We start from the raw sequence: 17,035 nt of genomic DNA on the forward strand, positions 1-17,035 counted from the left end.
AACAATAATATAAGAACATTATTTCAAAAATATAAAAAGGTAAAGTTATATTAAATTAAAGTACACTTATACTCACTATAAATATATATAAAAATTCTATAAAATCAAGATTTCACTAATACTAACATTTACAGTACAATATTCAGTAAGTTCACACATTTTTTTTATATGCATTTGAGCATATCTACTCTAAGTTGATATACAGTAGTACTGTACTTATATTAATATTTCAGATATTTTATCAGATACACATCAAGTTAATTATAGTTTTTAATCTTCCGCGCAATGCATTTATGTGCCAAATGTAACCTGAAAGCGATCTTCAAATCCTATAATCCATCTCTGGAATGTTCTTTGGCTTCAGTGACTTCAGTGATTTCAGGGCATCAGAATTAATCAACACTCAAGACATTGTTCACATTATTCTATAAATTATGTACTTGTCTGATTGATTATTTGTAACAGGTGTTCAATTCTATTCAACATATCTTTGTTTCCTTGTGACTCTTTTTCAAGCTTTCCTAACCTAGCTTGTACCAGCTGCATCTGAAGATCAATTCCTCTCTTCAGATCAACAAACGCTGTGGCTTGTTGCCTTGCAATCACCTGTATATTTGCAAGGCTAGCTTGTATCATGTTTTCTTCAGGGCCCAGGCTAGCCTGCTCAAGATCGCTACCCTCCAATAAAGACTCTTCATCCTGAAGACGTTCAGGAATGCTACACAATTTTGTCGGATTTTCTGAATCATGTTTAGGTTTCTTTACGTGCTTTATTTTACGCCTCTTTTTCTTTGCATGTCTGCCGTTCCGATCGAACTCATCAATCAAGGGCCTTGAAGACTTCTCTTGTGGGTAGAGAAGACCAACCTGACTGGGAATAGTGTGGTCACTTCTTACCACCCCTTTCTCGTCAAGTTGTTTTGAATCACTATGGGTCTCATCCTCAATAAGCAGTTCCTGATATCTTGCATCATTCCTCCTATCAGTAAATTGCTCAGAATCTTTCACAGGAAGTTCATTATTTGTCTTCTTATCAACTCCTTTACTAGGAACATCTTTCTCAGGAGGATCATGATGGTGCTGTAGCCCGGCTTCTCTCAGTTGTGAATTGGCAATGGAGGATGGTGTCTCCATTCTTGGGGGCATGTTTGGCAAATTCTTTATATTTTTATTCAAATTCATGAACTGCTGATTCAAATCATCCTTATTATGTTCTGTCTGTTTCAATGATTCTTCAAGTCTGAATTGAAAAAACATAAGGAATCAAGATTTTCTTTTTTACTATTTTGTTTTACAGAGTCATTGTTTTTATGTGCAAAGATGCTATTTTGCTAAGATGTGTAAAATAACTAGGGAAATTAGTGAAAGGGGTCAAGATGCACACTCTGTGTAAACTTGAAAGAATGGTGGTGTCATTTAACATGTTCCCTACAAGGGATATGAATTCACGTCAGGGAGGCAGGACGCGAGTTCACATCCACCCCTGGCTATACACATACTATTATTGTATTGCATATAAACTTGCTGAGAGTGGTCGCCAGAGCGTGAACTCTTGCCCATGTGGTTCAGGGTAGTGCCCGGAAGTAATTATCTAAAATTAAATACCGTATGTTTGTTCATTTTGTTGTTTCATTAAAGTTTATGTGAATGATTTCTAACATGGTGGCACCCTTTATGCCTTCTAGTATGGGGTGAAACTAGGAAAAAAAGGCTTGGCAGTCAACGCGTTAAAATCCTGTGGAAGATCACAGAAAGTTTGATGGGGAAGCGAGAGGGCTACCAGGCTTTTATATCATAGATGCCAAGTTACACCAATTTGCAGGTGGGAGATTTTGTTTTAAAAACCCCTTCCCCTAGGGAACTGAAAATAGGTTAAGAATCCGCATTATTTTTCCTGAGAATGGGGGGCAGCTCTCCCTGACGGACAGACTGCGAATGTAGGAGTCTCACGCCGAATGTGTGAGCCTTAAAGTGTATAAGCTTGATAATGTGTTAGCCTTGAAAATAATGAAAATATTATTTATTTCAAGAATGTAAAATCTTGTTACCTTTTCTCAATCCTGCCGACCTTCTCTATAACTTGTGAACTTTCGAAGTTTGCTTTTTTGCGACGATAGCTTGCAGCACATTCCTTCTCAAACACTCTCAACTCAACTTTTTTCTTGGCATTGTATAATGGACCTTTGCAAAAACAAATTAAAGAATACTGATTGAATTCAGAACAAACTTATAATTTTCTCAAAAACATGATGACATCCAGTGGCTTATTTCAGGGTTGAATTTAGGGAAGTAGCAAGTTATAGTACAGGCTAGTACACACCTCGAGAACTTTGACACTTGGGGTATAAAGTGCTATATAAATCCAACTACTGTACATTATATTAAAAATAGGCTAATAAGGCTTTAGCGCTGAGTAAAATTTCACCAGCCATTTTTTAAAAACACTGTAAAAAATATTAGTTTATGGCAGATGTGGAGCCCCTCCCCCCCATCCTCTCACCAACAAAAATCCCCTGAATTTTGCCTACTTATAAACATGAAAATTTTGTTTAAAATTAAATTTAAACTGTTATGATTGTGATTTTAAACTCAGTACCATATTAGAATTGAACTTTAAAACTTTATGATTTTAAAGTCAGTATAATATACCTATAATAAAACAAGTGTTTTGATTCATATTAAACATTTAAAGAACAGGAGAGAAAGATAAATCATACCCTTTTGGAAATGTTGCTTGTCACATGACTTGACGGCCTTCCTGTACAACCATTTGATGGTCATATAAATATGTTCAATGATAATAAATGGTGCTACGAGAGATGGTCTATCAGCATACTCCATCACTAGTGCATACGATTCATACTTCCATATCTGGAGTGCTTTGCTTTGAATTTCATCAAAGACAAAACTGTAGAAAATATAGAGATATTTTTTATAGCACTAAAATCTATTTAAAATCTATTTTAAAAATCTATTTAAAAGAAATGCTTAAAAGATGCTTGAGGAAAAAGAAAAAATAACAGATATTTTTATTAGTTCTTCTTTATGTTGGGTAGCAAACAGGTTTTCAAAAATATACTTATTTGAGATCAGCAGAAAAACTTTGTGTCAATGGGCATAGGTATTATACCCCATGAAATGTCATTGGCCCCACGTAGCACAACTCCAGGGCCCAGTAATTGTCTGGTTAATCAATTGATCGATGATGGACAAACTAACTTATCACTTGACTGGCTGACTGACTGATTGATTGATTGACTAATTTTGATTGAGTAATTGATTGAATAATTGTTTGATTGACTGAGTGAGTAACTGATTGATGAAAGCACAAAAACTCACCTAAATATTGCAATGAGGAGGTTCAACAGCAAGACGTTTCCTACCAACAGATAGATAACTAACAGTACTGAAACCAAGAGGTGCTTCTCAGGACAAGGATGCAGGTTATCATCTGGGTCATTACTGCAATCTTCTAGCTTACCTACAAAAACAATATGTATGACTAATATTACCCAATTCAACTGATACGCAAAAATCTCAATAGTTTGGATATATACGAAGCATAAAGGCACCAGGCTTGAAAAGACTCATAAATGACTAGAGAGAGAAGGATATAAAGTGGGTACAAGTACTTGCAGAAAACTTTCAAAAAGTGGGAAGGCAAAGTTCAACAATGGGGTTGGGACTGCGATGTCCGGTATCAAGAGAGATAAATATTAAAATAGCACCAATAACAATGAATAAAATACTTCTGCAATATAACTTAAATTTAGCAAGTGGTTGAGAATTTATTGTGCAAACATTCATCCTGCAAGCATTCCTGTCAACTGCTGGACGAAAGAATTTTATTAACTTATTAAATAAAAGTATGTTTTCCTATCTTATAATCAAAATAGTAATTTAAACAAAAATAATCATAGAAATAAATAACATTATAAGTAACAATAACAATAATAACAAAGTTTTTGCTGTGTTTTGTTTTGTTTTGTTTTTTTTTTTTTAAGAATGTTTTGACATTTTGATTGAGTTGCTTCAGTCAACTTCAGGTGAATAACATAGCAATAATGAAAAAATCCAATAATTAAAACATGAAATACCTTCAATCGAAACATCCAGAAACAATTCACCCAATATCTGGAAGTAAGGCATGTAGAAGACACCAGTAATAGCTTCAGCAATGTTCCTTTGGTTGGGAAAAAGAAGAGACTGACTGGCTACACCATAACCGATCATAAAGACGAGTAAAATACAGAGGAACAGCAGTAGCTCCACAATCTATGAAAGCAATGAATCAATAAATTATTAAAAACTAGAAGGCACTAAATAGAAGACACTAAACATTAAAAACAAGACAGAGTTTAAAATGTTTTATTTACTTAGGATCTAGGAAGCTAAATAGATTTTAAAAACATAGGGTTTGTTTATCTCTTCCAGTCATCTCATAATGATTAGTGATAACAGCAGGTAGTTGCTGCCCCTAAGCTCAACTGGAGATGTAGTTTGGTGGTATAAGATGCTTGTCTCCCAGTTCCAAAGCCCTAGGTACAAATCCTGTAACAGCAAAGGACTTTTTTCTCATGATTTAAGAACTCCACTACCTAAGCCTTATAATGAAACTTTGTTTTGGATGCATCTTATTATATTTTGAATTTGTTCATTTTAAGGACTCCTGAATATCAGCTAAGCTGGAAATGTAATACTATAAATACAGGTATAGTGTTTTTGGGATGATCTGCCCATTCTATTACAGATTCCAGACAGGGGCATAACTGGGCGGTGCGGAAAAATTGAGAATGCGGAACTGCTGTAAGGGGTGCGAAAAAACTGAGAATGGAAATATAATCCCTATTCCAATGAAAAAGTAATGGTCATTTTTGGGATTTAAACTAAATAGCCAAACAAATTTGTTGCCACTGGGGGGTTGGGTACATCCACACTACACATAAATTATAATTGAATAGAACATCAGCTTTCAAGAAAACCTCTTTAACAATAATACTAACCATTTTCCTTATCATAACCATTTTAGGACCAAGATGGGTGCTAACAGCATACATCCTAAGCAACCTGACATAGAATAAAAAACAGCTGGCAGAGAAGCACCCCTTGGCACCTTCCATCGCTGTTGGGCTCCAGTGTAAGCCGTACCCCATACAGGCTAGGCTCAACATTGCAGCGTCAATCCAATTCCAGACACTACGCGTCCACTGACGTATCTTCTCATCCCATGTTTCAAACTCATTTGGTATCACAAACTAAAGGTAAAATATATCAAGCAAAAATTCTATAATAAATTTAAGTTTAGTATTTTCAAATAACAGAAAGGAGTTTAATGGAGTACATATAGCTTTTAATAACATATTGTTATACATTTATCCACATTGTGACATTTCTAAACGTTACAAAAGCAAAACCAAGTCCAATCCAGGCCCAGTTTTGGCTGATATAATAAATCAAAATTAAACTCAATTCCTTCCTGGTGGCTTAGTGTTCTTCCCCTCCCTTTTTTGTCAGATTTTTTTTTTTGTAACTTCAATAATTTCAATTCTCGATTTTTATATTTTGTATGTCATCTTTGTATTTCATTTACTGTATTTTTTTGTGTTGTCATTTTTCTGCCATTTTAACATTTTTCCTTTGTGAATCCATATGCAATTCAGCCTTGTTGCTGCTATGTATGTTTTTAATATTGCATTTTGAATTTTGAATAAATATACCTCAAATAAAGTATTCATGAAATAGTCTACACAAATCAACAGTAATAGTTGTATTGTACTCTGTAATGAGTAAAATATCTAAATGGATAATGCCATCCAGTCTTCATTAATTTAGATCATTTCTGGTTCAACAAATGAGGAAGCTAGCTTGGTTTCACACAGTTTTATAAGGTGCACTGAAGAAGTTACTTTATTGGGTTTTTTCTTTAAGGTGTAACTTCCAAAACAGATTTATGCTCTATTTATGCTTTTTTAAGCATAAAGAAGAATGAACACCTTGAGAGGTTTCAATTACATCATACATTTATTTCACATGATGCCTGAAACAGACAATTCCATTATTTTTCAGGAAATTCCAGAAAGGGAAATTTAGCATATAACAAGTCTTCCAGGTTCATTCTTAAAATATACTTAAGGGTCAACTGAATGTGGTCATTTTAAAATAGAAAGAAATAAAGAAAAATAACCAAATATATACATTTAGACCAGAGCCTTAGCAGGCATCAACGTTCCTATGCAGAATAATAGTGAAGTTATATGACTGAAATTGTATACACAAAATATTTCAACTTGAAAACATATTTAGGCTGTATGTTGTGTTATGCTGCGGTAGTGAAAATAATCAATACATCAACTATGATTGTTTTTAACTTTCGCAGGGACATATCCATGAAGGCACAGCTTCCCTCCTCCACCAACCAACCCCCCCCCTCACCCCTTGTACTTTAGATACAGTGTTAGTATTTTAATACAAATTCTTTCCTTTGATCACTTAGACTCTTTATTAGTGATCAAGTAAACAATCTGGATCAAACTCGGGTCAAAATGTCTGTGTTCAAAAAAAATATATGACAAAAATAAAATTACAATAATATAACAATATTTTAGTTTTATTTGAAAATTATTATTTACTAAATGAAGTATCAACACAATACTTTGTTATGTTAGTACTGTTTTCACTAGTTTATATGTTAATGGCACCTTAATATTTTCCACAAGGGTAATGTGGGCCAGTCTGACAAGATTGAGTGCAGTGGCAATAAAGAGATGGATGGCTATTGAGAAAACTAATCCCAAGGGTACCATTAGGCATGTCACTGTCAGTAAAAAAGAATGTCAGAAAACTTTTCCTGAAGATGTCCTCACACACACACACACACACACACACACAAACACACACACCCACACACACGTGCAAAATAGTGAATACAATAGTTTCTATTGCATTATATGCATAGGAAATAAAAAGACTAGAATTTTAATTTTGTCTACAATACAATAGATAAAAGAAAAAATTGTTTACTTGTCGAATTTCCTCAATAATGAGAGTGCAAATCCAGCCAAATAGTATATTTTCCCAGGGTGACGGCTTTGATTCAAAATTGAATATCAACACGTAGCTAAACAGGAGTAGCAACAGCATATACGTGATCTAAAAAGAAAACAAAAATTGTTACCTCATTACAAAAAAAATAAAAAAAATATAGTGTTGCCATAACAAGGCACAGATATAGATAGATAGATGGATGATTAAATATTGACAGGTAAATAGAAGGAAGGATGGTTAAAAGGATCAATAGGTGAATGAAAGGTTTAATGGGAGGATGGATGGCTAGTTGGATGCATAGCTGGATATCACTGAAAAAATTCATCTGGATCCAATATTAAATATTGGGTTATTGGTTCGTTTTTGATGATCCAATTAATATTTTTTTTAAATATTAGGAAAAAACATACTCACACGATGTTTCACTGATACTCTATCAGCATTCTCAAGTGAACTATGGTGTAATTACAGCTTGCACAAGCCATGTCCCCAATTGGGATGCAACCATCTTAGTCAAAGAAAGACGACTCCATGAATCTCTCCAAATCAGAAGGAAAGGACACCAAAGGATAAATAGAGATGACGGTGGGCACGAACTGTCGCATATTTATGACAAAGTCATCAATTGCGAAGCAGGGGTACCCCCCTCCCCAAGACTACCAGTCCTCAAAACAACAAGAAAATTGATGGCGCACTTCGACCTCAACAGACCTCAACACAATCAAGGTTACACTATGACCAAGCTGTAATTACATCACAGCTCACTTGAGAATGGTGATAGAGTATTAGCGAAATGTTGTGCAAGTATGTTTTTTCTTAATATTTAAAAAAAATATTGGATCATCAAAAAAGAACCACCAACCCAACATAGCTGGATAGATATATAGATTAATATACAATTAAATTGATAAACAGATAGATGGATTGGAAAATGGACAGATTGATGCATGGGTAAATCAATGCATTCTAGAACGATGCATGTTGAGATTGATAGATGGATGGATGAATAGAGAGCGACAGATTTAAGTAGACGGATGGTTGGATGGGTAGATAAACGCACAGCTGGAATGATACATGGTGAGATAGATGGATGGATAGATGGAAGGATGGACAAATTGAGAAATAGATGGACACACAGATGGATAAAGCCTGAATGAAAGCATATCCTACCAATCCTCCAAAGAACTTCGATACAGGTGCATTATAAAACATCCATGCTTTTTTCCAAATATTTGCCGATGCAAAATCCTTCCTGTAGGGAATCACCAGCAGCAACGGAGGACATACCAAAACCAGAAATGCCTTCCATGATGAGCAGCGTATCCCGTCCATCCAGATATTGTTGAGGACAGCCTGAGCACACGGACGTGAAATGAACTCCTCAGCTTCTGACTCAGCCGCTATCTTCAGGGTGTTCATGCCACCCCACTGATTGTGAGGAATCTCTATCATAATCTGGGCAAGCTCTTCATTCGTGTCAAAACACTCATCAATTACACAAATAGCAAGCGTCTCAAACTGCCTGTAATGAAATTGTTGAATCGATTTTAGAATTTTTAATTTTTTGCAGATACTTTTAAAATATTAGTTCATTGAAATTAATTAAACAAGTCTTTGAAACCCTTAAATTGCCTTAGTTTCGGAGAGCTTTGAGCCCTGGACAACTTCTAAGAGATTTTGAGCAAAAGGCCAACCACACCCTCTTACGCTCTCATAAAGGATATCAGGCCCCATGTCCAACAAATTCAGAGCCATCCCTCAAACTAACACATCTTCCGCAAATTAATAATATCAATTGTCTCCTGGAAGTTAAAACTTGTGAGGGGTATCACTGCATATAGCTAAAAAAAATATAGATGTGTTAAGAAAGCAGATCTCCCAAAAGTGGCTTTTTCCACATAGGGACCCAGGCACCACATGTCTTGCTTGCTTCAACTTCTTTAATGTATGCCTACCTGGAGTTGTTCAGAAGCCTTAGCTGATCATCAGGATCTTGTGCCCTTTTTGACATCGAACGGAACAGTCTTGAAGCAACAATAGCTAAACACACTGGGTCCTCACCACGCTCCCAGAAGAACTCTGCAAGTTCCATTCTAATACATACAGAAAAAAAGATAATCTAGCTGTGTTTAAAAGTATAATAACACTATCAAACGGAACCACAACACTGAATTTCTAAAGTTCCGTCTACTTTATCAAATTTTATGTGAAAATGTTATATGCCCATATTTGGGTATAAGATAACATCTTATCCAAATATGGGCACATCAGATAGATTTATCAAATAAAATTTGATAGTGTGGGCACTAGAGCTTTATGAGAGAACAGTGATATAGTTGTTGTTGGCAATATTTGGCCTATATTCCTAAAATATACTAATTAAATCATCCCACCTGCTTACTAAAACTGCCCACAAGAACAGTTCTCTGAATGGGCGTTGAAAGTGCATGCCTGGGTTGACAAGCTCCGCTATAGAAAAGCTTTCGCCAATATATATCTGGTCATCATGGGATGCTATATTCATATAGGCCACATGGGCTTGATGTGGTAGCATGAATCCTAAAAAAGATATTTAGATACTTACAGCTCATGTGAAACATCATTAAAAATAAAGTATTCATAATGAAATACAAACAGGAATAGTAATATAATATAATAATATTCAGTTATTTATATAGCGCCTTTCTTTGCAGGTACAAATCGTTTTGACACATCATTGAGCCTCCATACTGAAGTGTTGCTGCTGTCATCAGCGCAGGAGCAGGCAACCCCACCAGGTACCCATAAATACGCCTGGGTGGAGAGAAGCAATGTAGATAAAGTGCCTTTCTCATGAAGACAAGCGAAAAACGCAGTGAGGGACTGAAAACCCGACTCAAAGGTTTGGAAACCTAACTGTTCCCGCTGCAACAAATCACTTGTACTCTATGAGAATGATATATTGATAATGATAACAATAGTATTATAATATTGTCCATAGCTTTATTAAGAGGGTATGCACCCTGCCCACACACTCAGTAGATATTCCACTAAATAAAGCAATTACCATAACCAAATAAAAGATAATATAAAATGGGTTATGATACCTACTTACCGGATAGACATGTTGACATGGCAACAAGAGCCTTACACTCTGGGCCAATTGTACTGATGTTGCGATCATGATGGTATAAGGGTGCATCATGAGCGCCTGTTAATGACCGGATTAATGACCGAACATGATGAAGGTAAAAAGGACCAGTTAACTGAAAGATGAAGTAAGTAAGTAATCAGTGAGAAAGAAAACTATTTTGATACCCATGTAAAATTACACACCGACTGATCCCAAAAACATTTTTATTTTCAAAAAATTAATAATACAAAAGAATACCGAGCTCATGGCAAAATAATCATTTATTATTAACGAATGAATAATAATTTCTTTTAATGCAAAGAAATATTCTTGGTAGTGTAACCTTACCAGACCACGAGTAGTGCTAGCTAGAAGCTTACGAACAAAGTTATTCATTTCTGCTTTGTTATACAAGTCTCGGAGCCGTGCAACCGTCAGATATTCTTTCATGATGGCGCCATTTTCTAAAAACAGTTGGAGGAAATCAACTCGGTTCTCCATCAATGCTTGGGTCACAAACACATCAAGACTGCCGGGCTATAACAAGAAACAATATGTCAATTAACTATTAATAATAATTTAAAGAACAGTATACTTATATATTAACTCTTTTATCTTCATAAAATAATGAAAATTGTTGTGAACCAAATTATAAATATGTCCAGTATCAGCTATGAAATTGAATATGAACAACCTATATGATTAAGGTATGGGTCATAACTTAAACATACTTACTGGCCATTCATTGATGCCAACAAATATCATACTCTCAGCAACATCAACTCTGCCCCATGACAAGGCCAACTTCAGCTGTGATGCAGGGGAGGCAGACTGGCCTAGAAATATGAGTTAATGAAAATGAAGACATGGTAATGAAGATAACATGGTGATGCATGACACAGTGTGAGTGAATGTTTAAAGTGGATATAAATGTGGATGATCAGGGAGGAGTGTGGGTGAACAAATGGGAAGCTGTTATCCATCAAGACAGCTTATGTGGGATCAATATAAACCACATGAAGTGGACAAGAATGAGTGGTCAGTGAAGATGGTTGTGACCAGAATTCAAGATTCTGGTATCGATAAGCTGTGATTAACAAAGTGATGAACATTGTACAGTATATAGTTATATTCATGTTGCTTGTACAGAAGAAGATGCAAGAGTACTACTCTTACCTTTGAGCAGGGCTTTGAGTACTGCTAAATCCAAATCTGCTTGTTCACCAGCATCCATGCTGAAGATGGTTATCTAAAAGTCGACAAAACCATGTGAAACAGAAGATTCACTGTTGAATAATGTTGTGATGTATCCTTGCCTTAGTGTAACATATTTAATACATAGAACATTCTAGAATAACATTTATTTGACCAAACAAATAGTGTAAACCTCATTGGTAATTATAAGAACACAAGTATCCACGAGAAATGTTTGAAAGGTTCTAGATACTGAATTATTGTAGAAGCAAGAAGCCTATTGGTTGAATTATGATGTAATTTGACTGAAGACTAATACAGAATGCTCTGGAATTCTAGGGTTCATGTATATAGTATGACAGGTTTTTCTTTCTGAAGCTTTTGTTTTTAAACAGATGTTAATGTGAATGTTATTGTGTTGTTTTGAGACCGGATTCTTGTTGGAGTTTGCACAGAATAAAAGTTTATTTGAGATTTGTGTTACAACATTGTGAACTGTGTTTATATTCTATGTCAAAGAGGGATTCCTAGTTATTTGTTTACTGCTCGGAAATATGTCAAGTAGGAATTCATGACATATGATTACATTAAGTACCAGGACTAAAATGATTATTATATAATTAATGTTCGTTTAAAAGCAATCACATTAATAACAAAGACTGATTATTGTGATCATGAGGATAATTTAGATAATGATTGATTATAATAGTGTAATTACACAACACAAATGGCTGTAATCGTTAGGAAAATTTGTCTCAGGACTGGTAGTAGTGGTGTGATCACAGGGGTGGATCCAAAGATGTCTGAAAGGAGGGCCAAAAGAGGGTCGATTGAGTTAACACCACCCTAGGGGGTCCGCAAAATATTTGTATCAATTTTTTTTTTTTTTTTTTTTGCTTTTTTTCCCCCTTTTTTTTTTAACTTTCCAAGGGGGGGGGGGGGCTCGGCCTCTCTTAAATCCGCCCCTGGATCATACTAACTAGAAAACTGCAAGCTGTGGTCACAAGAATAGCTTAGTTAATGATCAATTACCATAGTGTAATCATCACACTCATTGTAGTGATCATACAGAGGGTATAGCTCACCATTGATTCATGTTGCATTATAACATTGATAGCTTCTATTAGCCTTGGTATCATAATATCATTTTCACTTATGCGACACACACCGTGTATCTTTCCATAAACAGTACTCTGCAAAGAAGGTTTGATTTTCCTCACTCCACTATATAAATGAGAGAAAAAAAAAAGATGAAAAATTATTAAGCTGTATTTAGCCAACTTACACAAGACTAAAATGTTGCACATGGCACATGGTAGAGTTAATAAGTCCCTTGCTTGTCACAAGAACACAATCAAATAAAAAAAAACCTTCACACAATAAAAACAAAAACACACTGAAAAGCTGCATACTGTTGTAATTATTATCATTAACATTCAATAATAGTTATAATTATTCATATAACCATAATAATAATAACAATAACAATTATCATTACTATTCATTATCATTACCACTATTATCATCATCATCATCACAATCACCACAATCATTATCATAATAACAATAACAATTGTCTAACATAACAATATTAACAATGATGCAAATGCTCATAATATGACCCAGCTTTTTTTTTCACTGTGACTCTGCATGTATATGGGAGGGGAGAAGGGTGGTAAATCACCTTGATAGTTTTTTTTTTCTAAAATGGACATTTGCGGTATACTGCATAAGAAAACAAAATTGTTGTTGGTGCCAATACTGTTACAGTTGCTGCTGTTGTGGTGGTTATTATTATTATTATTATTATTATTATTATATTATTAAACAGGTATGCTTACCTTTATTAGCCCTCTATTGAATGTGTCTTGATCCTGTTTGTTGAGTGTGAAATTTTTTGTTCCCCCTGCCACGGATATTGCAAGATGAGGTGTCGGAAGTTTCCAATGCTTTGATAGTAAATTTAGGACATCTTTAGGACGGGTATCATTGGATAATCGAACATACTGAATGAAAGGTAAAAAAAAAATATTGTAAATATATAATATATAAAAATATATTATTTTGATATAAGTGACATTCTACTTCTATTTAATTTTATTATTATTATTATTAATAATAATAATAATAATAATAATAACAGAAGCACATTATACAAACACTTATACAGCTGTGTAGAGATATGTTGTGGACATCCCAAAGATACAAATGCTATGTATGGTGGAGCCTCGAACCCTGACCTCAAGTTTAAAACTTGAATATTAGGGAGCTTTTGAATTGTGCGACGACGCAACGCTAGAATAGAATCACTCATGCGTGACCGTCTACCTGGCGTCCTACGTTCTCTGCATATGTAGATTTGGCCAATTTGCATTCCAGAATCTACCCGACGAGGTGACCTTAATGTTCTCGCATGCGAAGATGACTTTTAGTGACGTAATTCCGTTCTACGTCCTACCGTTGTCATGCAATCGAAAGCTCCCTAGTAACTGCTGCGGCAACAACTCTCCACAATAGACCTTTCCTCTAAGCCCGAGCCCTTTGGATATTGTTGCGAAGGTCCCACAAAACGACAGTGTAAATCTTACTCTAACACGTACAAGAGGCTTGCCATCCCAAAATCACCATCAGTGACCAAAAATTGAAAAATTGACTTTTTAATACAGCTGAACTTGCCTAAATCAAATCCAATATGACATTGAAAATTTGTTTGACTTTGATAAAATCTAACTTACACATTGTTAATTAATGGGAAAACACAACAATTTGGCATGTAAAATAAAATCGACTTAGAAACTATATAAGTTTAAGGCAAAGTTGACTTAGGCAATTTTAACTGTACATTCTTATTCTCCCCATTGTAAGCTTTAAAATAATGGTCATTTACTGAAATCAACTTACTAATTGCTAAAATTATGAGTAAAAGTATTATGGCTTCTTTGCACTAAAGTATACAAGACTGCCACCTTCTTATGGTAAACAGTCAGTTTAATATAGCAACAGTACGCTGGTTTTAGGATGGCATGCCTCCGATTTGAAAATTTTAAACGAGAATCTATCGATTACTTTCTCGATTTTACCAATACGCACATGTGCCACTTTAGAAGATGCTTCTGATCCGGTTAAAAATTGAATCTTGCCAAAGGAATCATTTGGAAACTCCTTCACATCTTTCAATTTATCCCAGGGTTTCACGTTAAATTCACTCTGGACACTGACATTGTCTCCCTGGCTGTGTGCTGGGCTAATCATTTCACTCGGAGTCTGTGTTGAGGTGGTGCAAACTTGGGGACGTAGGGCTTCCCGTATATGCTGATTCCCTGACCTGCCGCAATAGCATCTGCGAGAAAAATAAATAAATTTGTAAGTATTATAGTACTGATATCTATAATTGTGTATGAAATGTGTATTTGTGTTTGTGCCCTTTAAAAGTTTCCATGAAGACCACTAGAGACTGTTTAGTGGGTTGTTTAGCAAATTGTATATTTTAAAGGTCGTCAGAGGGTGGCGAAAAAATAAAATCTTACTTTTATATTTAGCAACTTCTGATTGGTCAGTTATTAAGTTTGATTGGCACCCTGGAAAGATCTACAGTATTATTATTACTACTATTATTATTATTATTGTTATTACTATTACTATTACCATTAATAGTAATATTCTCGGTATGTCACTGTTATTATTATTATTATTATTATTATTATTATCATTATTATCATCATGATCATTATCATACCTTGATTCACATTTTTATCATTGCTGTTTTGATGTGATGTATCCGTGATTTCCTGTTTTTAATATTTAACAACTCAGTTTTGTAATTCAGATTTATTTCTGCAAGATACTGTTTTATATACTAAAAGATACCGTAATACTGCATGGTAATTGCATGTGAGAAGCTTTTTCTTTTATGGCCATTTTTGGTTGTATTCCAAAAATTTTATTGTTGGCAGATAAATATTTTCTAGTTCAATTTGTAAATGAGGGTCTTGGTCTGGGGCTGTTCTCCTTCTGCCATCAAAGAATACAGCAGCAAGAAAAACAATGAATAAAGTAAACAACGTTCTATTATTTACTTATCATCTGGATCATTTGGTTTCGGAACATATCGTACACACTCTTTCTTCATAAATGTTGCGGTGATCCAACTTTTATAATTCTGCCCCTACATCAATTGAAAAAAAGGAAAATTTATGTTATACTGTAATGTAATATTATTACCAACCTATGTATTGATGGACACACATACAGCAGACCCTAAATACTATATAACAAGTAACAGGCAATTAAAAAGATAATTATAAAGAAATATAATTACATTCATTATTTTTCATTTAAATGCTATTTTAGGCTTTCATCTATAGAATTATGGATTATCAATAAATTTTAACATGAGTCACAACTTACCAAACGTGGTATATTCACAACACTATGAACAGAGTCTGCATCACTGTCTTCAGCATTATTTATTTGACTTGAGTGCCCTTGTGAAAAACGTCCACTAGGCCTTGTTCTAAGAGATTTCACATTTCGTTTAGTTAGCACTCCATCTCTTGATGGGTGAACCCTGTTGTTGGTGTGTTTGTTCATCTTCAGAATTTCTTTGAAATTAATCCATTTTGATAAAACATTGCCTTAAAGTATATACATAAATTGTTTAATACACAAACACAGGTAATTGCAAACTAAAATGTCATAACATGCATATTAACAGGATAATAAACCTACAGTACTTCATTTCCGATTCAAAAGTATTTTATATTTATAATAATGTACAGTAGTGTCTATGCTTATGCCGAGGTGTAAGCATTAATCATAGGCTATGATTACGCTGATTTATTGAGCATGCGCAGGGCAGCTTACAGTATGTTATGCACGTCAAAGGCGCAAGCTTTAATTTTAGGCTATGGTTACGTCGACCTACGGGCCTACGATTACGGTAATGTTTACGCCAACGTTGCGTTCAAAGGCAATGCGTGGAACCTAGTCCACAAAGTTTTCTTTGAATTTAGGCAGGCATTACTAAAGTTAAGCCCTGGTTATACAGATCGAATTTTCGCTTGACAAACAATTTTTCTATGGACATTACATTATGTATAATTAACTTTTATTTATTTCTTTCAGAATACAAACTGATTACATTGGATCTGTTATATAGGCCTAAATTGTGCAGTTGTATTTACTTGAATCAGTCAATATATTATAGGCTACTAAATGCTTGCTTGGAGAATTATATTGATTAAAATGGCATGCCAGTATAAAAGGTTAATGTTTAGGCTAAATCTTATCCTTAGCCAGGCTACTACAGTACTAGGCCTACATTCTTATTATCTAGAATAGAATAGGCCTACTGCTACTTCATGGTTAGGCCTAGGCCCTAGGCCTATGCTTACTAGCCTAGGTAGGCCCTAGGCCTCCTCCTAGGCTAGGCCGGCCCCCTAATTGCTGTTGCAGTGTTGTGTCATGCCTAGGCTAGGCCTAGAGAGTATGGTGAATTATATTGATAAAAATACAACCTTGTACATACCAACAATTTGTAATAGTGATTACAAATTTAACAAAGAAGAATAAAGTGCAACATCGTTCATATTCTCTCTGAACTTCCGTCTGCTTGCATACAAGAGCTGTACTTTACATTTATTGTTGTTTACTGTGGTCATGGCGTCGCGGTGTGTCACGATCAGC

At 34.8% G+C, this 17,035-nt stretch overlaps 1 protein-coding gene across 1 annotated transcript; it reads right to left on the minus strand.

The window, feature by feature from the left end:
* On the minus strand, positions 1 to 17,028 carry LOC117123290 (transient receptor potential cation channel subfamily M member 1-like). The gene is made up of 21 exons (XM_033269161.1): positions 16,878 to 17,028; positions 15,758 to 15,984; positions 15,427 to 15,515; positions 14,441 to 14,690; positions 13,192 to 13,356; positions 13,035 to 13,075; positions 12,436 to 12,574; positions 11,333 to 11,405; positions 10,892 to 10,992; positions 10,505 to 10,693; positions 10,139 to 10,289; positions 9,438 to 9,603; positions 9,000 to 9,137; positions 8,215 to 8,566; positions 7,021 to 7,149; positions 5,004 to 5,255; positions 4,098 to 4,275; positions 3,340 to 3,481; positions 2,718 to 2,908; positions 2,049 to 2,181; positions 1 to 1,240 (listed from the first exon to the last, which is right to left on the minus strand). Exons 2-21 carry the CDS (start codon positions 15,938 to 15,940, stop codon positions 433 to 435), a joined length of 3,870 nt encoding a protein of 1,289 aa, XP_033125052.1. The 5' UTR covers positions 15,941 to 15,984; positions 16,878 to 17,028; the 3' UTR covers positions 1 to 432.
* Positions 17,029 to 17,035: the final 7 nt, after the last annotated feature.

The sequence above is a fragment of the Anneissia japonica genome, unplaced genomic scaffold, assembly GCF_011630105.1.
Source record: "Anneissia japonica isolate Jap-2015-1 unplaced genomic scaffold, ASM1163010v1 scaffold1949_len687591_cov173, whole genome shotgun sequence".
In the NCBI taxonomy this organism is placed as follows: Eukaryota; Metazoa; Echinodermata; class Crinoidea; order Comatulida; family Comatulidae; genus Anneissia; species Anneissia japonica.